At 35.8% G+C, this 24,404-nt stretch overlaps 3 protein-coding genes across 5 annotated transcripts; 1 reads left to right on the plus strand and 2 right to left on the minus strand.

Annotated features, from left to right (window-relative positions):
• Positions 1-208: 208 nt before the first annotated feature.
• On the minus strand, positions 209-12,172 carry Sin1 (SAPK-interacting protein 1). The gene is made up of 6 exons (XM_034968138.2): positions 11,764-12,172; positions 11,251-11,628; positions 5,636-5,961; positions 5,028-5,197; positions 4,035-4,170; positions 209-3,492 (listed from the first exon to the last, which is right to left on the minus strand). The coding sequence occupies exons 1-6, from the start codon at positions 12,093-12,095 to the stop codon at positions 3,290-3,292; spliced, it is 1,545 nt and encodes a 514-aa protein (XP_034824029.1). The 5' UTR covers positions 12,096-12,172; the 3' UTR covers positions 209-3,289.
• On the plus strand, positions 8,833-16,024 carry LOC117981895 (dynein light chain Tctex-type protein 2B-like). Of its 3 annotated transcripts, none has more exons than XM_069498080.1 (5): positions 8,833-9,282; positions 13,925-13,983; positions 14,628-14,751; positions 15,314-15,463; positions 15,775-16,024. In XM_069498080.1, exons 2-5 carry the CDS (start codon positions 13,965-13,967, stop codon positions 15,938-15,940), a joined length of 459 nt encoding a protein of 152 aa, XP_069354181.1. In that variant the 5' UTR covers positions 8,833-9,282; positions 13,925-13,964; the 3' UTR covers positions 15,941-16,024. The 3 variants fall into 3 exon arrangements, with proteins under 3 accessions (XP_069354181.1, XP_069354180.1, XP_069354179.1); XM_069498079.1 differs by lacking the exon at positions 8,833-9,282 and adding an exon at positions 12,535-12,598; XM_069498078.1 differs by lacking the exon at positions 8,833-9,282 and adding an exon at positions 12,538-12,769.
• On the minus strand, positions 13,060-20,721 carry LOC117981892 (SET and MYND domain-containing protein 4-like). The gene is made up of 7 exons (XM_034968137.2): positions 20,233-20,721; positions 19,845-20,040; positions 19,353-19,712; positions 18,620-19,261; positions 17,827-18,042; positions 16,821-16,944; positions 13,060-13,796 (listed from the first exon to the last, which is right to left on the minus strand). The coding sequence occupies exons 1-7, from the start codon at positions 20,555-20,557 to the stop codon at positions 13,605-13,607; spliced, it is 2,055 nt and encodes a 684-aa protein (XP_034824028.1). The 5' UTR covers positions 20,558-20,721; the 3' UTR covers positions 13,060-13,604.
• Between the last annotated feature and the right edge of the window lie 3,683 nt (positions 20,722-24,404).

Genomic DNA, 24,404 nt, shown 5'->3' on the forward strand with positions numbered 1-24,404 from the left:
AAAAGGAAAAACGGAACCCTTATAGGATCACTTTGTTGTGTCTGTCAAGAAACCTACAGGGTACTTCCCGTTGAACTAGAATCATGAAATTTGGCAGGAAGGTGGGTCTTATAGCTGGCATTAGGGGAAAAATCTGAAAACCGTGAATTTGCGTTGCGCGAGCCTGACTCGCACTTGGCCGGTTTTGGGTGCCGAAATAAAATCAACCATCAAACCGATGTTGCCCCTCAAACCGGTTTCATTAGAAAGACAATAATGCGAAGATGGTGTTAGAGGTTTTTGGTTTGATTTTTTAGCGTAGTAGCACACGCTGGGTATACGCTGTAAATAAATAAAACGAAAGAATCATTCATAACAATTATTCATTTTAAATATTTCATTTCATTATAAATACATATGTACACAATTCCATTCATACAATATCATTGAAATTAACATACAATTCATTGGTTAAAATATAAAGCTAGGTAGGCATGTAGTTGAAATTATTATTAAATTCAACAAATTATGTTAAGCCTACTCAAGGTGTATTTCATAATAATTTCACTGTTAAAATTTTTATTATTCAAATAAATTCATTAAAATATAAAACTAAGAGAATTTGTTTCATTTTGAACTATATTCAAAACCAACTTAATATAAATTTATAAAATACCAAAGCAGTTTTTAACACTTAAGTGTTGTAAACACTGTTTACCGACATTTGTATTTACAAAATTACAAAAATTGGATACTTAGAGCGGTTTCAGATTAGCATTTTTTTGCGCGTATAAAATTCGTTTTGCATACGAACATGTGTCTACTGTTACACGCACACCTAGTATGAGTGTAGACGCCCTTAAGCTAGTATACGCGCGAGTCGCTAAAGACTCCAATATTGCTACTGACTGACTGACCACTGGTTCGAGCGAACACGTCGGAATGAGCACACGTTCTGTATGCGTCAAATGTACCGCGCCTGTAAAGAGGTTCCGAGACGGTTAAGCACGTAGATTTTTACTTGAGTCAAGCATTTTGACCGTTTCTGCTTGATGCTCGACTCAAGCGTTTACGTAATTAATGCGATTTTATATTTTTTGCTTGACGCGACGTTCGCGTTGGCTTGATCAAGCATAGCTCATTCGCACGTCAACTGTCAGTGTCAGACAAGGCGGCTTTGTTAAGCGACAACAGCGAAAAATGGAGCGGAAAAGAGTTTTCATTATTAATCATTTTACTATACCGAGACGCCCCACAACTCTGGAAAATAGAAGCCTCGTTGTATTTTGATAAAAATCACACCTCTGGAGTCTGGACTACCTACAAGTACGGCGATCACGTACGAAATGAGAAAAGTGCCTCTTGCTGCTTGACGTAAGCCGCTATCATCATCAAGCCGCTTTACCGTCTCAGAACCTATTAAGGCTCAATTTACATTTTTAGGGAATCTAAGAGAATTTCTAAAATATTTCATAGCATATTGACTTCTATCTCCACAACGTAAAGCAAGAAAATTCCCGCGAATTTTTCATTTGGGCAAGAAATTTGTGTTTTGCGTAACAGATAAAAGTCAATATGCTGATATTTTAGAAATTCGCTTCGATTTCCTATCAATGTAAATTGAGCTTAAGCACATTACATACCAAAACGATCGTAAAACGCGCAGAAAAAACGAGTCTGAAGCTACCCTTAGTATTAAAGACGTCAGCATTAAAATGCGGTTCAGTGATTAACTGTAAACTTAAATAAACCCAAACAGTACACTTATTATTCACTCATTTGTACATTATATTACAAATTTACGAAAATGTGTACCTTAGCGATCTAAACTGTATGACAGTTATAATTAATCTTACTTTAACTAATTAATGTTTACAAGTTATACATTTTAAATTGTGTAATTTAACGAATAGGTACTTAACTTGGTCTTGAATAGAACGAAAATAATATTGAAATTTTCAAATAAATTTCAACAATTATTAATTATTGTTTAAAATCTAAATAATAGCGACATTACAATTTTATTAGTAAAAAAACTTTTTAAGTCTTTAATTATTATCAGTCAGTAAGTATATTTTTATATATTTATGGCCATAACATGCAATTTTAGAAACATGCATTACGCTCGAAATGAATAATAATTATTACTTATTCAATAAATCCATACTAATATTATAAATGCGAAAGTGTGTCTGTCTGTCTGCTAGCCTTTCACGGCCCATCCGTTCAACCGATTTTGACGAGATTTGGTACAGCGATAGCTTGCATCCCGGGGAAGGACATAGGCTACTTTTATCCCAGAAAATCAAAGAGTTCCCTCGGGATTTTTAAAAATCGAAATCCACGCGGACGAAGTCGCGGGCATCATCTAGTATAAAATAATATATATTGGAATCTATCTGTTATCTGTCGATAAGTTATTTAGCAACTGTTGGCATTTGTCAAAAATTGTATAGTCCATACAAAATTACTCCTCACGCGCCATTTTAACTATGGGTCACGTCAAAAGTACGTGTCATCTTTAAAATAAAGACAAAAATCGTACTTTGACATGACAGTTGACCCATAGAGGTAAAATGGCGCGTGGAAAGTCATTTTGTACAAACTATAACTTATCACTTATTTTCCAGATAGGTTGATTTATTTATTATTAATTTCGGCCCATACACTATAAATGCACTAACACAGTCGGCATTGTAGTGTGTTGCGATTGGCGCGATGATCGAGCTATCGAAGCGCACCACTATCGTATCGTAATATAAAATGTATGACTGTTCGTCTTGCGTCACGACACACAACATCACAGTAATGTGTCTACAGCTTAATACTAATCATAGTGCGTAAAAAATGACGCCATTTTAACTTTATGCGTCAAATCTCATGTCAAAAGACGATTTTAGTCCTTATTTTAAAGGTGTACTTTTGACATTACATTTGACCCATAGAGATAAAATGGAGCGTTAGAAGTCATTTTGTATGGACTATAGTTTCAGATATGGCTTTAGTATCAATCAGCCGAAAATAATCAATTTATTTTTATCCGTCAGTAAGTTAATTGACATTGTTTATTTGTCAAAAAAGTCCATACAATTTTTGACAAAATATAACAACGTTGATAAGTAACTTGTCGACAGATTGCAGAAAGATTAATTATGATTCATACAATACAACATCAAACATGACTAAAAGGCGTTTCTTGTGCTAAAATTGAAGTTTTCATAATAATTAAATCCACTTATACTATTAATCAGTCATTAAAAAAAATATTTTTCAGGAACTTTCAGCTGCTGCGAACCTTAGGAACCAAAACTCAACTTAAATGCTTGGTGTGAAAACTTCTTCGAGTCTGCAATAATTTCTTTTCCTTCACAGTTTTGTATTCTCTACGGCACGGACTGTTTCTCAGATCTAATATGGTGTTCACGTTGTCGACAATTTTTTTGGCGATTTCGTGCTCGCCCTCAAAATCGTGTTTCTTGTATGTTGTGTTCGGACTATATAGGTTTACATTACCTGGAAATCAAAGCGACACTTTAAACCAACTGGGCTAGCACGGAATTTACTGATACAAAACTTGCCCATGACTGCAATCTCATCTGATAGTAAGTGTTGATGCAGTCTAAGATGGAAGCGGGCTATGGAACTTGGAAGGGGTATGGCAGTTTCATTAAACCCATACCCCTGATAGATTTCTACACGGCATCGTACCAAAATGCTAAATCGCTTGACAGCACAGCTTTGCCGGTAGGGTGGTAACTAGCCAAGGCCGAAGCCGGAGGGTGGGGGCAAATTTTGTTAAAGTCGGTTAAGGGGATGCGACTTGAAAAGGTAACAGACAAACAGACACTCTTTCGCATCGCACTTCGTCCGCGTTGATTTATATTTTCAAAAATTCCCACAGGATTTTTGATTCTGATTTTCCAGAATAAAAAGTAGCCTATGTCACTCTGCAAGTCTTCAACTATATCACAATTACAAACAAGTTGCATTTGTAATATTATGGGTAGAGTGATTAGTGTCGATTGTGCTTGTGTAAATAAAAAAAATATGAGTACCTGCATTTCTATCGTTAAACGCTGCATCATGATTGGGCGAGTATACTATTCTGAATGTAGTTTTGTTGCTTCTTTCTTCTAATATCTGACACCATGCGATAGAGTTCATACTATGCAGAAAATATTTTGGACGCGCCTGCAATGAATTGCTAATAGTTAATGAATAATGAATAGATAAATCGATAGTTGGCTTAGTTTTAGAACTAGAACAATAAACAATATAATTTATTTTAGCGTTTAAACTACCGTCAGTACCGTGAGTGATTTCCATTCTAAATAATATCTGTCCCGGCTGTACTCACGTGTTTAGTCGACGTTAGCCCGACTAGTGTCGAACCCATCCGGGGTCCTTTTTCAAGGGAATCCGTTCGCGCACGTGCCGCGACTCCCTTGAAAAAGGACCCCGGATGGGTTCGAAACTAGTCGGGCTAACGTCGACTTAACACGTGAGTACAGCCGGGACAGGTATAATTTAGAATATAATTTATCATCATCATCGTCAACCGATAGATCAGGGGTCGGCAAGTAATTTCAAGCAAGTTTTTTTTATCGCAGTCCAGAAAAAAAAACTCATTACCTTTTCGTTTTTATTTTGCCACATTTGGGTGATTATATAAAATCACAAATGGTAACATTAATGTGAAAAATTACACAGATGGTTGTTGCCAGTTTTTTATAGTATGGATAGGGTTCACACGCGGAATGGCAAATATCACAACTATATCTTAGAAATCCAACATCTGACCATCAAAAAGAGTAATTTATTACCTATTTTGAATAAATCATTCGACTTTGACTTTGACTTATGATTATCCAAGATCCGACCGTCATCGTGAGCGGTCCAAGGTTCGCCTGGTGCCAACCGCTACGATAGATGTTCACTGCTAGACGTACATTTTGTAGCATCAAAATGTGTCGTTATCTATATACCCCGATTGCCATCTCAACCTGTCGCGGACTTATAAATTGTATATATCACTGAAAATAACATACCCAAAAAGCGTGTTTATTAGGAACAAGTGGCACAACTTCTATAGTGTCTAGAGTGATACTAAGTTGGACTGGTGTGTTTGCGCGCACTTTATGAAGCAGCAGCACCCTGTATAGCTTGTCTTGTGAGGCATCCGCCACTGCGCCGGACTGCAAGCCAAAACCTTTGTTACCTACAAAAAAGAAAATAAACATAAATCCCATAGAAGTTACTGACTATAAAAAAAAATCCGGCCAAGTGCGAGTCAGGCTCGCGCACCGTGGGTTCCGTAGTACAGTCGTATTTTCTCGACATTTTGCATGATAAATCAAAAACTATGATTCATAAAAATAAATAAAAATCTGTTTTAGAATCCACAGGTAAAGTCCTTTCATATGATACCCCACTTGATATAGTTATCTTACTTTGGAAATTGAAAACACTAATTATTAGTTCATGACCACAATATAATTTGTTTTTGTGTGATGTACCTACCTGCCAAATTTCATGATTCTAGGTCAACAGGAAGTACCCTGTAGGTTTCTTGACAGACAGACAGACAGGCAGACAGACAACAAAGTGATCCTATAAGGGTTCCGTTTTTCCTTTTTCCCAAAAATTATTGACTTACCATCAATCACAGTATTCATTGCCCTTAAAACTTCTGTTGTATCACTGTCCCCAGTATGCAATCTTGACGTGTTAACATTACTTTGTCCAGACACTGATACTTTGGGGAAACACTGGAAATTCATATCAAAATCAGGCATAGGGCATGCCATGACAGCAGTGTCCCTCTTCTTAAGGTCCACAAGTCCAAGGCATGTGAAACCGAATTTTGAGCATGGTTCGTTTTTGTCAAGACATGGGAATGCCCAGTCTACTTCACCGTCGTCTTCCACTATGAATAACCCGTAGTTAAGCACAGAGCCTAGTGTTATGTCTGGATGTTCGATGCTGTTGAAATAGAACAGTAACATTTGTAATGATTAACATCCAATCCATTAGCATACATGCATTTATTATCCGGGTATCTTTAAAACTAGAGTGAATAGGTATCTTCTAGGTAAACTTGTCCGATCTTAGGTCACATCATCACTTTCCATCAGGTATGATTGTGATCAAGCGTTGGGCTATAATGAAAAAAAAATTAACATAACCCATACTAATATTACAAATGCAAAAGTGTCTGTCAGTCTGTTTGCTCGATTTTTCGAAATTCCCACAAGAGCATAGCTGCAGTCAACTGACTGCAGCTTTATAGCTAGATTATTCTATAGCATTTTATATTTGTCTACTTACAATAACTACTTTTTTAATGAGAAGGGCATAGTTATAATTTTAATTTTATAATTTTTATTTATTGCATTTCCATAACTCATTACATCATATTAAGCATGTATAAAGTATTATGGATACCCAGTTTGGGTGTCGCAATTTGGTCCTTAGACCTTGGTAGGGAGACCGATATTATTATTTATTTTTATGTTCGTCGTTTAGGAAATCATTTACGGCATAGTAGCCCTTTTCTAATAAAAAGTTTTTTAATATTTTGTTGAATTTATTTTCATTGTTTATGTTACGAATTTTGTCTGGTAAATTATTATATATCTTTATAGACATTACGTAGGGACTCGAGGTATGCAGTACTAATTTTGATTGCGGAAGGTTTAATTTATTTGCATGTCTTTCGGGAAATCGACGGGATTTGATTTCTTTTTTTGTGTATAAGTGTATATTTCTTTTTACAAATTTGCATATTTCGAGGATATATATGGAAGGTAGGGTAAGAATTTTTAATTTTTTGAAATGAGGTGAACATGAGTCTGTAATTTTTATATTGACTAGTATGCGTATGCACTTTTTTTGTAGTATAAACAGATCATGGGCATTTGTGCTGTTTCCCCAGAGAATAACACCGTATCTCAAAAATGCGTAGCCATAAGCGTAATACGCGGCTAGTGCGGTTTTTAAGTTGGTAGTTCTTTTTAGTTCTCTGAGTCCATATATAAATTTAGATAGCTTTGTTTTTGTTTTTTCGATATGGCTCTTCCAATTTAAGTTGCTGTCAATTTCAATGCCTAAAAATGTTAGCCTGTCAGTACATTCGATGTCCGTGTCATTAAAAGTATATTTAATATTTAATGATTCCTTTTGGTACGGTCGAAATTGGATTATTTTTGTTTTATTATAATTTATTTCTAATTTATGGTCATTCATCCAGTCAGTAATGTCACTTAATAGTCTAGTAATTTTTTCATTAAAATTATAATTTTTGGATAAAGGAAATAATAAAGAGATGTCATCCGCAAATAATACACAATATTCGTCAAACGTTTTCGGCAAGTCGTTTATATAAATTAAAAACAAAATACACCCAAGGACACTTCCTTGGGGTATTGAGTTAGTCATGGTTGTCATGTCAGATCTGATGTAGCTTACTAGTCCTGTTTTTTGGTCACAATTTTCAACGTCAACGTACTGTTCGCGGTTTTCTAAATACGATTTAAACCATTCGTGTGGTGTACCTCGTATACCTATGCCGTATAGTTTATTCAATAATATGTCATATTGGACTTTGTCATACGCCTTTGACATGTCCAACATTATCCCTATTGCATATTTTTTGTCATTTAGGGTGTTATATACTTCTTGAATATATTTATAAACGGCTAATGTCGTACTCCGATCTTTTCGAAAGCCGTATTGGCTTTCGTCAAAAATTTTAAACTTTTCACAAAACGAGTTTAGTTGTCGACACATAGCGGTTTCAAAGACTTTTGACGCTGCAGGGAGTAAGGCTATAGGACGATAATTGCTTGGGTCCGTTTTTTTCCCCCTTTTTTTTATAAACTGGCCTTATAATGCATTTTTTAAGGAGGTCTGGGAATACGCCATCTGTAAAAGATTGGTTAACAAGTAGGTATAGTGGTAGTGTCAGCTCTTTTGCACATTTTCTTAATAACGAGGGTGGCACTTCGTCAATTCCGCAGCTGTTTTTATTTTTTAGCGAGCGTATGATATCGTACATTTCACGCGGCTCCACTAGGCGCAGGAACATACTATTCGCCACCGGGTTGTGAACTGGACGGCCCGCGGTCGAGTGATCAGTCGGGTGGCCGCTGCATGCGCCCCCTCCGACTGAAGCAAAGTAGGTATTGAATGCATTCGCTATCTGCTTTGGATTCGACGTAAGTTTATTGTGGATCTTTAATGTGATGTTTGATCGGGGTTTTATTTTATTTTTATTTGTACTGTCTCTTACTATTTGCCACATTGATTTTGTGATGTTTTTTGACCGCGCCATTTTCCTAATATTATCGATCTTTTTGGATTGTATAACTGCTTGTTTGAGTAATTTGGTGTATTTTTTATAGTCCTCTTTAAGGATTTTATTTTTAAAATGTACAACGAGAATATTTAGCAATCTTTTATTTTTACACGAAACTTTTATACCTTTAGTTAAGTAAGTTTTCCTTTTCATATTTATCTTAATTTTTTTGATAGGTATACACCGGTTTAGAAGATCTGTGATAATTGTATTAAATAATTTGTAGTTTTCATTTATTGTTTTTGTAATTGGCAATATTTTATTCCAATCAATTTTAAGTAACTCTGATTTAAAGTAGTTTATGTTATTGTCGTTGTAGATTCTTTTCCTTATAATTTCTTTATTTGTTTCTTTATTTTGTAGCCCTTCTTTTTGATAGATTGTTCCCTTATGATCTGAAAACCCGTAGTCGTGTACATAAATTTTGTTTTCATCTTCGAAGTTTGTAAATATAAGGTCTAAGCAGGTTGAGGTAGTTTTTGTAACACGGGTTGGTTCGTTAATATGTTGGAGGAAGTTATATTCTAACATAAGGTTAATTAAAGTGTTGGATTTATTTGAATTTTCCATGATATTTATGTTAAAATCGCCGCCAAGTATGATTTTCTTTTTAGTATATTTAATAGCAGTTAATTCTAGTATTTTTCTTAATTGCGTTAACATAATATCGGTCTCTCTACCATTACAATACATACATATTATTAGAGTATTTATATAAGTTAATTCCACTGCGCAAACTTCAATAATATATTCAATTGTCAGGTCCATGATATCCTTTCGTTCAATAAATTCTATGTCATTTTGCAGTAATATTAGAACACCGCCGCCTTCGTAGTTCTTGCGGCAGTATGATGTCGCGATTGAGTAGTCACGGAACTTAATTAAGTCAATTTTTCCTTCCGATAGCCACGTTTCGGACAAACACATGCATTGGTATAGGTTTTCTTGTAAGAAATCTTCGAAGATGTGTAATTTGTTGTTTAGACTTTGCATATTTTGATAAAGAATTTTTAGTTTAGTTCCGAAATGTCTTATCTAAAGTTTTTGTGTTATTTCGTAAATTTTCTGGTGTTTGTCTAGAATTTGTTTCAGAGGTTCGCTGGCGTAATTCGTGTGTAGCACTTTCTCTTCCATTTATTATTAATTTATTATTTCTTATTATTGCATGTTTTCCTAATTGGCGCGCTTCTAACAGTCTTTTCCTTAGTTCTTTTCTTTCTTGTAGGGTTTCTTGGTTTAGGAGTTTCGATATGGCTAATCCAGAGTTTTTAAAGAAACTGGCGTTGTCAAATATGTATTTGGTCATTCTTTTACTTATAAGCTCAATGACAAGTGGTCTTCTATTACCTTTTTTCCCTAATCTATACGTATCTTCTATATATCCATCTAAGTTAATGTTAAGAATATCGTTAAATACGTTCATTACTTTTCTATGTTGATCTGTTTCAGTTTCGTGGTAGCTTTCTGTTAGGCCATATAAGACAATTTTTTTTGTTTCGTTGTTATTATTAGCGTTATTTTGAGTTAGATTTTGTAGGTATGTAATTCTCTCTTCCAAATGTTTATTTTCAGCCTCCAGGTGCTGGATTTTTTTCCATTTAGGCTCACTATCTCATTTTGTATGATATCAGTTTTGTTTTTGATTTCATTTTTTAATTCTGAAGCTATCTGACTTACTTCACAGTGTAGCGATTTTTTTAGCTCCGTTAATAGTGTTTGTTTATTCATTTCCAGTTTTTCATCTAGTAGTTTGCTAATTTGATCAATCGTTAATTGAGGGGTCGCTTGTGTAGTAATTGTGTCTCCCAATACGCTTACGTCATTGGTGAATGCGTCGTCAATTGACATTGTAGTATCATTTAATAGTTGGGAAGTGGATTTCGTTCGTATTGGGGTATTATCGTTTCTCTGACGTCGGGTAACATTCTGGCATGATGGACAGCTGAAAGATAGTTTAAGTTCTTGTTGGCGTACTTCAAAATCTTCTGAGGTTATGTTGAGGCATTTAAAATGGTAGTCTTGTTTACATTTTGCGCATTTTAACAGTTCTCTCTTTGCAACTGCTTGTTGGCACGCAAGACAGAGCATCTTGTATGTTGATAATAAGTCCAGTTTCAAATTAATAGGATAAAAGTTAAAATTTATAGCAGTATGTTTCTTTAAACTCGTTATAAGTCCGAGTGCGATAGCAACAGTGTAGCGGGCTCGATGGGATGCTTGGCGAGACAGAGGTGCATATATTTCGCTCACTTCAGTTTCACTTCAGTTTTAACGGTTTAGAAATGTAATCATCCGTTTGGTGAAGTTACTTAGTCGATTGAGTTAATTTTTATCCAAAATCACTTTGTATCACTATAGTTTACTTTAATTTTTAATTTTAGATTCGCACTGAACAGTTTTATCCTCTATTTCACTGTATATAGACACTTGTAACCACATTTAATATTTTTCCTGAATTTTGTAACACAGATCGCGTACATTGTGTTCCGCGGCTCCCCGCTTCCAGCGCGTAGTTTTACAAACAATACAAGCTAAGATACTTCAAACTCTATAGATTTTTAAACAGATGATTTTATGATTAGTTAGACAGGCAGATTTAGGTGGCAATGGGGCCGATTCTCTTGTACACAATTTCTAAACAAAACTAAAAATCTATTGCTATTCTTTTCCGCAAGCAACAATATGAAAGGGATGGCAATATATTAATACATGCCATTTTAGTTTAGTTTAGAGATTGTGTACAATGGAATTATCCACATGTCCTATAATTTAAACTTTTAACCTATCAAATGTGTTTAGACTAAGTTAATTCTAATTAAATACTATATAATAGAAAAATTATAGGATTTAAAAGTTTATCTTTCAGTTGTACATATTATTTAAAACAAATTTGTTAATGTTTAAAACTGTTTTACCTGTATTTGTAGCATGTGAAGCCAATTAAGTCTTTTATCTTAGCACTGGCAATAACACAGATAACAACAGGGTACATCTGATATTTTTCAGGAAGCATTGTCATGAAGATTCTGAAGGATTTTGTGGGTTGCCCCAGCTGTGCGGTGCCATCAAACTTTGCATACTCTAAGTACTGTCGATGGGGTAGGTCCGGGCAGTTCTCTAGCTGTTCCGCTAGCAAGGATTTCTTTTTCTCTGGTTCTTTGACTTCCACTTTAGCAAAGACTTCTGCCAATTGTTCGGATGTGAGTTGCGTTTGTGGATCCTCCCATTTTATAACTTTGATCTTAGCTGCCTTTTTGAGATCTTGCTCCTTTTTGTCTATAGTAAGTTTTTGTCTGAAAACAAATACATACCTACTATTTAGCAATGTGTTAAGTTTTTAATAGTAAGGTAAGCATCAAATATTTTATACTTAAACTTATATATGCAAATCTGAGTAGATTCAGCAAGTTATGAATAACCTAATATACCTGTGTACCGGCAGGAATTCGTCAGGAATGCGTGGATAACTGGGGCATGGCTCATCTTCGTCACTGTCGTCCATATCAGGATATGGATCGAATTGAGTAACGACTTCTCTGTCATCTTCGTCATCTGTACCTGACTCCTTCCCTTTACTTGTACTCGGTTGGTAAAGCACCTTATCCCTTTCACGTTTCTTCACTTCTATAGCTTTGTTTTGAAAAATTTTCGAAAAGTCTTCGCCTGCCATAACTATCTCGCACAGTCCGGTGTCGTCTGTTGCTATGAATGCGTCGCGTACGCTTTTCAGCAGCCAAGCTTTGTTATCATATGTCGCCATTGCTTCCTAATTTTTAATTTGTTATTTGTTTTGGGCTGTATTGGAATAATTTATAAACATGCTCGGTTGACACAAAATACAAATGACATTGATTGATGATTGATAAGTCAACCAAAAACTAAAGAGGAAAGTAGTTAATTGCCAACCTAATAATGTATATTCATGCAGAGTAGCTAGCTCCAGATCTTGACTAAACGAACTTATCGGTTTTTTGAATTTCATCTGCTTAAAATATTGTTCTTCATTCAGAAGTCATAGGTTTTTTTAGAATATTTTTGACCACAAATTAGTAACTTGAAAGTTGAAGATTAATGACAAAGCGTTTTTAGAGTTTTCTTGAACTTGAAAAAAAAACCGAATGAAATGTAAAGACCGTTATTTTTCCACATACGTTCATAACTGTTTCACAATAATTGACATCACTACGTGTGGTACTTGTTGCCATGGATACAGTTGATGTTTATCTAAATCTAAATCATAAAAGATAAATAGTTAATATAAATGTGAGGTTATGTTGTCAATTTAAGAATATTTTTATTGTGTTTTATTGTTAATTTAAGAATTTTAGAGGCGATTCTAAATTCTAATAGTATTCTTTTTCAATGGTGTGTTATGAGGCTTATATTATATTGAGTGTATGGCCCAATATTCACCCAATTTATTAACAGTTCCAGGTTTGCATATTTGGTACATTTGAACGAGGATTTCATAATATTTCTTCTGCTAGTCTATAACATCGTCGCTGGTTTGTAAAAAGGGTGAATATAATATATGGAAATAGCTCATTCGCCCTTTCTACAAACTAGCGATGATATGTACCTACATAATATTACACACAGATAATACTTTCAGGATCTGTTGGCAAAACGTCACTTACCATCATGCAGTTAAATGTATTACAAAAATCAAATGAAACACCACCACTTCCAACATTAACTTTATTAGTCAAAACAACACTACAATAAAGTGTGTTACAATGAATAACACAACATAATAATTAATCTACTCTACTATTAATATTATACCTAAACTAGATTATGGCTGTAACTTTGTCCAGATGGTTTAAGCTTTTAGCCACCCCTTGGGAACTATTCAATTTCCCAGGATAAAAAGTAGCCTATGGCTGTCCCCGGTATGCAAGCTAACTCTATACCAAATTTTATCAAAATCAGTTAAAAGGATGGGCTTTAAAACATCCTGTGGGAACTCTTTGATTTTCCTGGCCTATCCGGAATACAAACCATCTCTGTGCCAAACCTCAAAATCGGTTCAATTGATGAGCTGAAAGAAGTAGACAGACAGGCTCACTTTCACATTTATAATATTACGTTTGGAGACAAATTGATCTTGAAAAATTTGACACTGAGGTAGCTGAGATCCTAGAGATCCTAGATGGATATAGAATACTTTTATTCCATGAAATCAAAGCGTTTGCACAAGAATTTTCAAAAAATCTAAACCCACACGGGCAATATTGCAGACATCAGCTAGTAAAACAAAAAATACAATCTAAACAATACTATAGTTGCCCATAGCTAGCATACAGCTCCTCAAGTCTTGTACACAGTCATAGAATGAACGGTAGGGAGGTGCCAAGGTAGCGTCATAAAGTTTCAGCATTTCTATAAACTTCTTCATGGCTTCACCATACTTTCCTTCCTCCATGGCTAAGCGGCCAAGCTTGTACATCATTTCAGTGTCCTGCAAACATTATTGTTAATTAGGATAGTAATAATACATTTAAGTAATAATTGTATATTGGAATGTATGCTATCTCTAAATAATATTTAAGAATATTATAATCCTTCTGAGTTTTGACTTTTTTTTAGGTAGCAAATAATATAACAGGATTAAGGTGTTCAACTCAAAATGGCAGATGATGAAGAAGGTAATTTTCTAACTTTAATCTATTTAGTAATCTATGAGCTATACTCATCGAGAGCTACAAAATATTTTATCAGTTCATTGTGGAGACCCCTAAACCATCGAGTTATAGTGCAGAAAAGTTATTTTATTTTATTTTTTATATATATTTATTAATTTAATTTAATAATAAATTAAATTAAATTTTATTCGTTTTTTGCAATCAACAGTAATATATACAATATAATTTTATATAAGAACAGACTGAAAATAAGGCCAAATAGGATTACAATTTTTTACAGATTACTTTAATAGATATTAATTATAAATTTATAGTTTTTAAAAAATTTATTAAAACTCTTCTAGGAACAGCTGAATAGCTAACTCATTTTTTGCGCAGAATCAGCTTGGCTGTTCAATGCGAAATTGCTAGATTAGGACTTAGGTTGCCAATAAGCTTTATTTATTACTAGCTGATGCCCGCAGCTTCGGTGTATATAGGTAGAAAAACACAACTCCTCCTTTTTGAAAGTCAGTTAAAAAGTAGCTATAGCTATATACATCATATGAGCTTAATATGAGGTATTTATTTCGAAATTACAGACATGCACTTCAATTTTTGTTTATTAGTATAAATATAGATAACATGTCCACAATTTTTTTTTGCAGTGGTGGAGGAAGCGCCAGAGGTTGTTCGAGAACCCAGTGCAGAGAGCGAAGCTGGCCTCAGTCCTGTAGAGGAGAAACCCCTCGCCCCACCAAAATATGAAGTTCGGCCTGGGCTTGGTGACAAGTAAGTACCTACCTGAACTAACTTAATTTTCATAATATTGACTACCTACTGAAAGTAAAGTGTGGTGCATTGATGCATACTGTTCTGTTTGATAGTAAACCCTTACTATTTTAATGAAACTTCCAATCATTTTTCTAGTTTAACTAAGTATTCCAAATTGGAACATATTGGGGCCTATTCTCTTGTACACAATTTCTAAACCTAAACTAAATTAACAGGGTTCAATCAAGTGCTATCCTTTTCTGCAAGCAACATTATGAAAAGGATAGCAATAGATTTAGACGTATCATTTTAGTTTAGTTTAGAGATTGTGTACAACGGAATTAGCCACAATATCATATTATTATCTAAATAGCAGAGTGCAGACCTGCTCTGTCTTTATGGGGTGAAATTTTTGAAAAAACTTTCTTAGTTAGCCTGAGGGTCTACATTATGTCTATACATAACCTACATGTAAAAATCCCAAGTTTTTCGAACATTAATGGTTTGGGTTAAATGTTGACGTGTCGGTCAGTCAGTTTGTCCTTTTATATGGATAGATAAACATTGTTTTCATGAACAGATTCCAAGCGCAGAACGTTCGCGAAATAATCCTGTCGACAATGCAAGAGCAGTTGATGGGGTGCCAGTACCGTGCCGACCAGGCGCCGCGCTGGGCCAAGTCCATTTCCAACGCCGTGCGGCAACGCTGCCAGGAACTTGATATGAAGAGGTAATGAACAATAACCCTGTCGACAATGCAGGAGCAGTTGATGGGTTCCATGAACATTTGCAGCGCCAGAGGAACCGCCAATGCGTTGCCGGCCCTTGAATAATCCCCATGTTGAAATCTAGTGTGAACACAGCCGAAGAGACTTGGTTCCACAGTTTGCATGTGCGTGGAAAAAACATCTGTCACAAAGAGCGGTCGAAGTGCACCAGGCACCCATGCGGTGAGGGTGAAATTCCTTACGATGGCGTCCGGGGTGGTTGTAGAAAAACGTTGTGCGGAATTCAGATTTATTAGCTTCTACTTGTTCTCAGGTATAAAATTCTAGTCCAAACAACCGTTATAGAGATGAAAGGCGCTGGGATAAAAAGCGGCCAGAGGTGCATCTGGGACCCGGAGACCGACGAGTATGTCGACGACTTGTTCAGGAACGACACCATATTCTGTTACACCATTGTCTATGGTATTTACATGTATTGATATGGTATCTAAATTAATATTAATTTATGTACTTGTAAGAATTTGTAAATATTTTGTTCATAATATTTAAATTAATAAAATAAATTTTGTTTTTAATTTACTACCCTAGAAATCTTGAAACTGAATTCCAGAAAAAATTTACAGCTAAGCAACTTCAATGCTTCGGGCTCACACATTAATCCATACTAATATTATAAATGCGGAAGTGTGTCTGTCTGTCTGTCTGTCTGCTAGCTTTTCACGGCCCATCCGTTCAACCGATTTTAACGAAATTTGTCACCATTTCAGAGCAGTCACTTATTGCAATTGGCGAGTTTCCATATTTGCTTGGTTTACGTTTAAAACAATAAACTAACGGAATATTTACTGAAAAATTATCGTTATATTTAAAAGCATACGCTAATACGTTACTTTATATACCGATTTTGCCATATTTTATTTAAATAAATATGGTCAGTGACGATGTTTGTTGAACAATTTTGAAGATCACGCTAATTTGATTACGCTTCTATTGTGTGGTTTTTATATTATATCCACGAAATGTAGATTTAAATTGCGATTAGGTAACAAGACGAGTTGCGCTTATTCGACGTTTTTGTCGACGAATTTATGATCCTGGAGGATTTTAAATCCACGCGTACGAAGTCGCGGGCATCAGCTTATATATACTTAGTACCTACTAACCACATTAGAACGTAGCTATACAGCATCGAATAATAGGTAGGTACCAACTATCACTGAAATATTGTTTGACTATTGAAATAAAATTCTAGAGAGCATTCTTCTGGTTTTCTAGAGAGAGTTTTTGTTGAGAACGTTCTCTGGACCGCGAAAAAAATGGTTCCTCGTGTAATAGATTCTTAGTTTCTCAATAACTTACTTGTAACGACTTCAGTCCCTTCAAAATGTTGGTGTACTGCTGGCACTGTCCACACTGGACCATGAACTCCTTGCAATCGTACGGCACAGGAATAACGTTGGTACAAGGTCGGTCGGAGTCGCATCTGGAAATAAAAAAGATTTTTGACAACCTCCCTGACTCAATGGTCAGCGCTGTGGTCTTATATGGTGGTCGCTGAGGTTCCGGGTTCGATTCCTGCAGCGGTATTTGAGAAATATCTTAAATTCTGGTCTGGTGAGGGGCTTCGGCTGTGGCTGGTTGCACCTTATCGGCAAAGCAGTGCCGCCAAGCGTTTTACCTTTCGAGTACAGAACCTATGGAAATGAAGTTAGGTGCCTATAGTAATTATTAACCTAAATAAGTATATTGGAAAAGGTGACTGACTGACTGATCTATCAACACACAGCTCAAACTAATGACGTACCTAAGCATCCGCTAAGAAAGGATTTTTGAAAATTCAACCAATAAGGGGGTGAAAGGGGGGTTTGAAATTTGTGTAGTCCACGCGGACGAAGTCGCGAGCGTAAGCTAGTTGTACAGGGTTAAGACTTGAGAAGTAAAATGTTTACTTCTAAAATTAATGTATAGTTACTCCAATGAGGCGTCGTCACACGAGAGTTAAAGGAAAATTAATTAGATGTGACGTCGTTTCTGTACTTCGAATGACCTTCAAAGCCTTCAAGGTCATCCGTGACTCCCGGAGGCTGCGTGGTAGGGGTGCGGCGAAGGACGAATCGATGTATTGCCATGGCGAGTGCGAAGGAGCCTGCGCTCTACTGTCCCTTTCTGTCTCGCCTCGATATCACTTGCAAGAAAAGCGACTGAAAATCTTACCGTAACATCATGAAAACCAACTTTAAGCAGTAAGCATTAAAGTTGACATTGAAATGATGCGGGAAACGTTAACGGTCTGTGGAGGCTTAGCAATAGGGTCTCGTTGGCACCCTTCGGGTACAGAACCCTAAAAAGGACAACATCGACTTACTTAAAACGCATATAATTTTCGGTCATCTGCTCATACGTTGGCCAATTTTGTTCACAAGGTTCACAAGTGCAGTCGAACCAATATTGTTCCTTTAGCTGGCCCTTTCGCTTCTCTTTAGGCACCGTGGTAAATATTGGTCCGTAATTTTCAGATATTTCCTCGCCTTTCTTTATATTCTTTACGGCGCGAACGACAATGTACGGACCACAGAAATATCTGTAACCGAGTAAAAAATTAAACACCTAACGCCTATAGGGTCTGTCGTCTAATCGATTGCTTCTTGTCGATTTTTTTAGCATTTCAGGTTTCCGTTGAGACACTCAGAGAAGGCTAAAGCGCAATGCATACTTGGCACTGTCGAGGTGTGGTTTCTTTCTTGACATTAACTTTATTAACAAAGCTTTATTTACTTTGGCATTACGTCGGCTACGCGCGGCAAACGCAGGTTTGCACAAGCGCGCCGTACGTCTTCTATATTATTTTGTTTCAGTATACCAATATCAACGTTGTAGTTGTTACAACGGTATATTTTAATGTACATAAAGCTGAGTTTAAAATTGTTATCAAAAAGATGGCTCTACTTCACTCCATGTTTCACACTTCACTCTGTCGAGTAGTCCGAGTATTTGCATAAAATATATGCCGTAGAGAACTTGAGCTACGGCATTAATCGTTATGACCTCCTAAGCACCTAGATGCTCAGGCGATTGTAGCCAATCTGCGCTCAGTTCAACCTTGATTTGTTTTAATGTTTCTAGATCTATGGAAATATCATATTATGCCTATTACCTACCTAACGACACTAGGATCACAGCAATGGTTAAACAATGCAAGTGTAGGGAAGATAGCGCCTGCCAAAAATACCGATTTTCCGTCATGCTTGATAATATTTTTTCCAACTTTTGGTTTAGGGCAATGCAATTCGAATACTTCATGGGCATTGAATTGGAGTATTTGAAGATTCTTCAGGATTAGTCCACCATACAAGGCAATATCTTCTGCATAACATTCAGCGATTGCCATTGTTTTTACTTCGTTCATTTCCACGGACTTTTGTTTCGGTTTACCGTCAAAGTAACCACTTATTTCTAGAAGCTTTAACAGGAACATCGTCATTTGTGTTCTATGCAAGAAATCCTGCTTAGTTCTTTTATCCTCGTGCGAAACCAAATGGTATATGTTTCTGTAATCACTAGTTTTGTATGTTCCTGTTGGTTTATTCTCTAAATCCTTGATGATGTCCATGAAATATTTTTTATTGTTTTGTGTTATCATCCTTAGAGCAATGTGGCAGGTTATAGAACAGCCTGACTTCCAAACGAGGGGAAGAATATGACATTCGTATCCATGATAGGATTTTTGTGCAACGTCTAAACATTTGTCACTGCAAAATATTACGTTTGGACATTTTGGACATGGCAAAGGAATTACGCACCTGAAATGAGAAACATTTAAAAACCTCTGATTAATCTGATTCAGGTGTGTCGTGAAAAGTAAAGCTGTGTTAAGTTTGTGTTGGAGCTTACTTTACAAAACAATTTTGACAGTGAGTCTTCGAGTATTCACCCAATAATACGCCACTATGCGGTTTCTCTACTAGCAAAGTTTCACCGGGTACTATATCTTTTGTCGCAGTGGCAAACCTTCCTTTAGTTTCACTGTATTCAATTTGAACAGCTTCTGAAGCAGCAGGATATTGTTGATTATTTTTTCCTGGTAGCTTGGGTTTGGGTGGTACAGTCTTTAGAGGTTCAGGATCCTTTGGATTTCCAGCCAAGACCAACCCTTTGTGTAGGATTTCCAACATAAGTTTAGCGTCAGTTCTCATTTTCAGTCTTTTTTCTTTTTCAAGATTATTAGCTTCGTCTAAGGCACTTAATGTATCCCTGTAACGTATAGATACATAAAATCAATAAAAACATTACTCATCTATCAATGTAGGTACTAATAAATTATTAATAAAAATACCATTCCTAATAATTAACGGTATTTTAAAGCATACGATTGTCAGCACTTACTGAAAAGCTATAATAGCATCTTGATTCCTTTTTAAAACAAGTAGACATCTGGCTTTTCTTTCATAAATTTTGTATCTTAGATGTCGAGGATAACCCAACGAGAGGCTCCTTTTTATATCCGAAAGAGCATCTTCGTATTGTTCCAAATGATTTAAAGCTGCTGAACGGTTTGCATAGACAATCGACAGGTCATCAGCTGGAAATTTAAAAATAACTTGGTATCAGTAATTTAATTTAATTAATTTTATTGGCTTGGTAAAATTGATTAGGTACTTAAAATACATGCTCTTTTCAGTTTCGTGTACCTACATGATGTTCAATCTAGTCGGAGCTCCATTTTTCTAATTTGACTCTACGTATTTCGCTATTGTTTGTTATTGTTACTTACTTTCTTTTTGTGGCATATGAATCAAACTTTGGCTGTACAGTTGCAATGCTTGAGCCCAATCACCTTTCAGCACAGCTTTATTGCCTTCATCCTTGAATTGTCTTGCCTTTTCCAAGTCCTTTTTGACAGGAAAACTGCCACCGGCTTCGTATTCGACCACGTCTTTTGAAATATCATAATCCTGTACACAGGGAAGACTGCAAAAATACGATACACGCTTTGAATTTGATTCCAAATTAGCGAAATTATTTCTCGTCACATCGTCTATAGTGCTGTTTATATTTTCATGAAACTTCTTGAAGAATCCTTCTATCTTTGCCGACATTGCTACGAAATTTTCACACTTTTCGGATTTTTTATTAATATCTTGTAAATATTATGTTGTTATATTTAAAGTTATAGGCACGCTTATTTTCATGATCTATGTAGCTTTTAGGTTAAATAACGTATGAGAGATGCCGGCTCAACGTGTGGACTGTTTCTAATTTTATATTTGGAGCACTCGTGCGCCGATCGCTTTGGAGTGAAGTTCGGAGCATTTCTCTGTATTTACGTCTATTATTAAAGTTACGCATATTTGATTAAGATTCTAGAAGAAATCAATGCACTTCTAATAATTGCTTCTAATGATTGTGCGATATACATTATAAACTTATTATATACCTTTAGATTATCTATCTTATTCATTTCCTGTAACTCATATACTTTTATTACATTGTAATCATTAATATGTGTCAACCAATGGAAAACTTTACCTAATACCCTTTGATCGACATCATTCTTGGAAAAGGTCTTGCACGTTACCTTTACAGTGTTGTTTTTTAATTAAATCTATTTAAGTAAGGTCTTTTTAAGGTGTCCGAGTATGTAAAATCTAAGTACCTAACTCACGGATAAAAAAGGCATAATTTTTTATTAGCTAAATGTTTCCGGTTGACGACTATATTATATCATCTTATGTTAAAGGACAATGCATCGACAGAAGGAACTAACTATCGAAGAGCTGAGTTGGTAGTTAAGGTAAAACCTTATTTCAGGGTGCCGTTGTATAGGCTGATTTGAACTTGAACTCTAGAACAAAACTGAAGTAGGTATCATAGCCAACTTATTATAGCAACATTATAATTGTCTTAGCGGGGCGAATACCTACATAGAATTTCGTGAAGGTCAAGTCCATCCATCCATGACTCCGGCGCATCACAGAGTCAAAAACTAGAGATACCATAATATTCCTATTTTAATGTTCTCGCATAGCTTCCATAGCTCAATGGTTAAGGAGCGGACTGAATTCCGAAAGGTCGGTAGTTCAAACCGATGCACTATTGTCGTACCTACTCCTAATACAAGCTTTACGCTTAGGTGGAGGGAATAGTAGTCATGATTTACATGGCTAATATTCTTTGATATAAAAAAAACTATTATTGTATGGTGTTACTAATGTTGCCGCGGGATTAAAATATAAAACCTAAATTCACGCGATATCGCAGGAAAAATCTTCAATATCGAAAACAAGCTGTTGCCCGCGACTTCGTCCGCGTCCCACGGGAACTGTCTTTTCCCGTGGATTTTCCAAAAAAATTCTTTCACACAAACCTTGTCCTGGCAGTTACAAACAAAATATAACTATCCAATATGGTGCAGTCATTCGGAAGTTATGCGCGTACATACATTTCGGCGATCCATTTATAATAAGTATAATTTATTTTTATATAATATGTAGATAGATTTTCAAGACTAACGGATGAATTATGGTCACTTTAAGGAATTCTAAGTAGCCGTTTAACAAAAAATGGTGGCACACGCAACTTTTTGCTTAGGACCGTCGACACTAAATTGGCAGTGCAGTTTGAAATAAACGGTCTTTCCAGAATTCTCTGAAGGTCTGACTCACACTGAAGGAGCCTTTTAGCAATTTAATTAACAGGAAAACCCCTTGACGTAAACGGAGTCAAAAATAAAAAGAGCTGCACTTAAATGTGCGATCATTCCAAAATATTTAATATGCTTTTTTGTTTTACCTACACCATCATATATTAATTAATACCTGCAGGCAGGTTCATCAATGACCCATTGTTAAAAAAACCGGCTAAGTGCAAGTCAGACTCGCGCACCTCTTAGGTGAAGGACACCGTTAAATAGGGTAGGGTATATATATTTACTTTATATTATAGTGTGTTAGATATAAGAAAATATAGGAAAATGTAACTCGATAAAGATTCCCATTTCTTCTAGCCTAAGGCCTGTGTTTACATAATGACGTCTCGCTGGCCGCCCATCGGGGTCAAAAATCGTTGCGGTTGATTCCTCATTGCTGCGTTACGCATTGTCCAATCATGCGTTTGCGGAAAACCCGTTTTCAGAATCGTAAGATGATACGAAAATATTAGTTATAGACAATTTTCATAGAACAGATGAGATTTTTTTTTCATTACAACAACCTTTTACATCTTAGTCCTTATTTTTGCGCCAAGGAGTCTTCAAACCTTTCACTTCTTAGATTTTGAATAGGTGAAGTGATAAAATTGTTGAGACATAATCTATGATACAGTGCTCTTATAATGGAGAGTCAGAAAGGCCCGAGTTCGATTTCCAGCAGCTCTTGTCTTGTTCGTCGGGAGGCATTGGCCGTGGCTATTATCACCCTAGCAAAGCCACATCAAGCAATTTAGCGTTCCCATATTATACCGATTTGGTATATGCCTGAAACCTTCCTACCTACCCCTAATTGGTTTCTTTGGTTTTAGATTAGCCCGCTTCCATCTTCATCATTTAGGTTCACCATGTCATTACCAGATTACAGATTTCAGTCAAGGGCTAATTTGTTAAGGTTGAACGAATTGCATAGTATGGACCACAGACAATTCAACCTCAATGTACGCATATATACAAGGTTTTGCATGAAAACAAAATCGTAAAACGTTGGCGGGAGACAGGGGAGAATGCTTTGTTGTGATTGTTGGACTCAAAAGTCACGTAATCAACACAATGTGCGTAATGAGGGTACCGAACGGGCGTGGGCCGACTTTTATGCTAAGCAACTAACTGCCTAAGATTGGCGATCAGGGGTGTCCGGCTATTAGACGTCTATAGGTGGTGGTCTGTGGTATGAACAAATGCGATGTATGAACGGCGCTACTGGTCATAGAATCACGCGCAAATCACAATAAATCAATTCACAATTACGGATTACCCCACGTGGAAGTATTGCGGATCGTATTTACTTCTCATTTTGCCCATATCTGACGCGCATAACAATTACTATCTGTGACTAGAATATTCCTAAAGTCGTGACTTATAAAGCTACAATCAATTATCATCATGACAAAACGTGTTCCTAAAAATGAGCCTTATTTACTGAGAGCTAAGGAACATTATGGACTTTCAATGTTAGGATTTTATTGGACTATTTAATTGTGAAGGTGCTATATTAAGGTGCTAATGTTTAAAGATTAATTAGAAGATAAATATATGGATGCACATGCATTGAATCTTCAATAATTTGATATGGCAGTTATTATGTTTATTTGGAATTAGTGGCAACTGACTTAAGTGATATAAAATTTTATTGCTGTATAGGATACATAGGTAGGTACTTATTACACGATTTGGAAAATCCGGGAAACCGAAGTTTAATAAGTTATAGCTTAGGCATGATAAATATCTTCTTATGGCCTAGGCATTTGCTAATGTGCAATTCTCTTCGGTGTGACCATTTTAAAATCTTCCGGCATCATTACATACATTGCTTCAAAGAATAATGTGCAAGATAAATCTCGCTGAATCATATAATAATGAGCACTTTATGATTACAATGCTGCATGCGTGTAGCAGAGTAGTTGCAATTATAGTGCAGTGGTTTATGTACCTAGATTGTTTACATATATATTAATGTCGAAACTACTTACCATGTCTATATCCACACTTCCTTACTACTATTATTATAAGTAAATGCGAAAGTGTGTTTTTCTATCTGTTAGATTTTCCCCGAATTTGGTACGGATAGCTTGCTTTCCAAAGACTGACATAGGCTATTTTTCCTACTGGATTTTTATAAAATCTAACCTGAACCTAAACGCTGTGGTGGGCATCGTCTAATCTAATACATTTGCTATGTTATATCATCTAAGTATATAAAATGAAAACCTGACTGACTGATCTATCAACGCACAGCT

The sequence above is a fragment of the Maniola hyperantus genome, chromosome 4, assembly GCF_902806685.2.
Source record: "Maniola hyperantus chromosome 4, iAphHyp1.2, whole genome shotgun sequence".
NCBI classification, from domain to species: domain Eukaryota; kingdom Metazoa; phylum Arthropoda; class Insecta; order Lepidoptera; family Nymphalidae; genus Maniola; species Maniola hyperantus.

Bases quoted from the DNA above. Each gene is read 5' to 3' on its own strand.
- LOC117981892 (XM_034968137.2), bottom strand. From the start codon at position 20,557: ATGTCGGCAAAGATAGAAGGATTCTTCAAGAAGTTTCATGAAAATATA. The intron at 16,945-17,826 runs GTAAGTCGATGT...TTTTATTTCCAG, and splicing joins GAAAATTATATGCGTTTTAA to ATGCGACTCCGACCGACCTT. The intron at 13,797-16,820 runs GTAAGTTATTGA...TAATGTTTGCAG, and splicing joins AGGGACTGAAGTCGTTACAA to GACACTGAAATGATGTACAA.
- Sin1 (XM_034968138.2), bottom strand. From the start codon at position 12,095: ATGGCGACATATGATAACAAAGCTTGGCTGCTGAAAAGCGTACGCGAC. The intron at 4,171-5,027 runs GTATGTTATTTT...AATTCATTGCAG, and splicing joins CTAATAAACACGCTTTTTGG to GCGCGTCCAAAATATTTTCT. The intron at 3,493-4,034 runs GTACTCATATTT...TTTGATTTCCAG, and splicing joins GTTTAACGATAGAAATGCAG to GTAATGTAAACCTATATAGT.
- LOC117981895 (XM_069498080.1), top strand. The intron at 14,752-15,313 runs GTAAGTACCTAC...TTTCATGAACAG, and splicing joins CGGCCTGGGCTTGGTGACAA to ATTCCAAGCGCAGAACGTTC. The intron at 15,464-15,774 runs GTAATGAACAAT...ACTTGTTCTCAG, and splicing joins CAGGAACTTGATATGAAGAG to GTATAAAATTCTAGTCCAAA.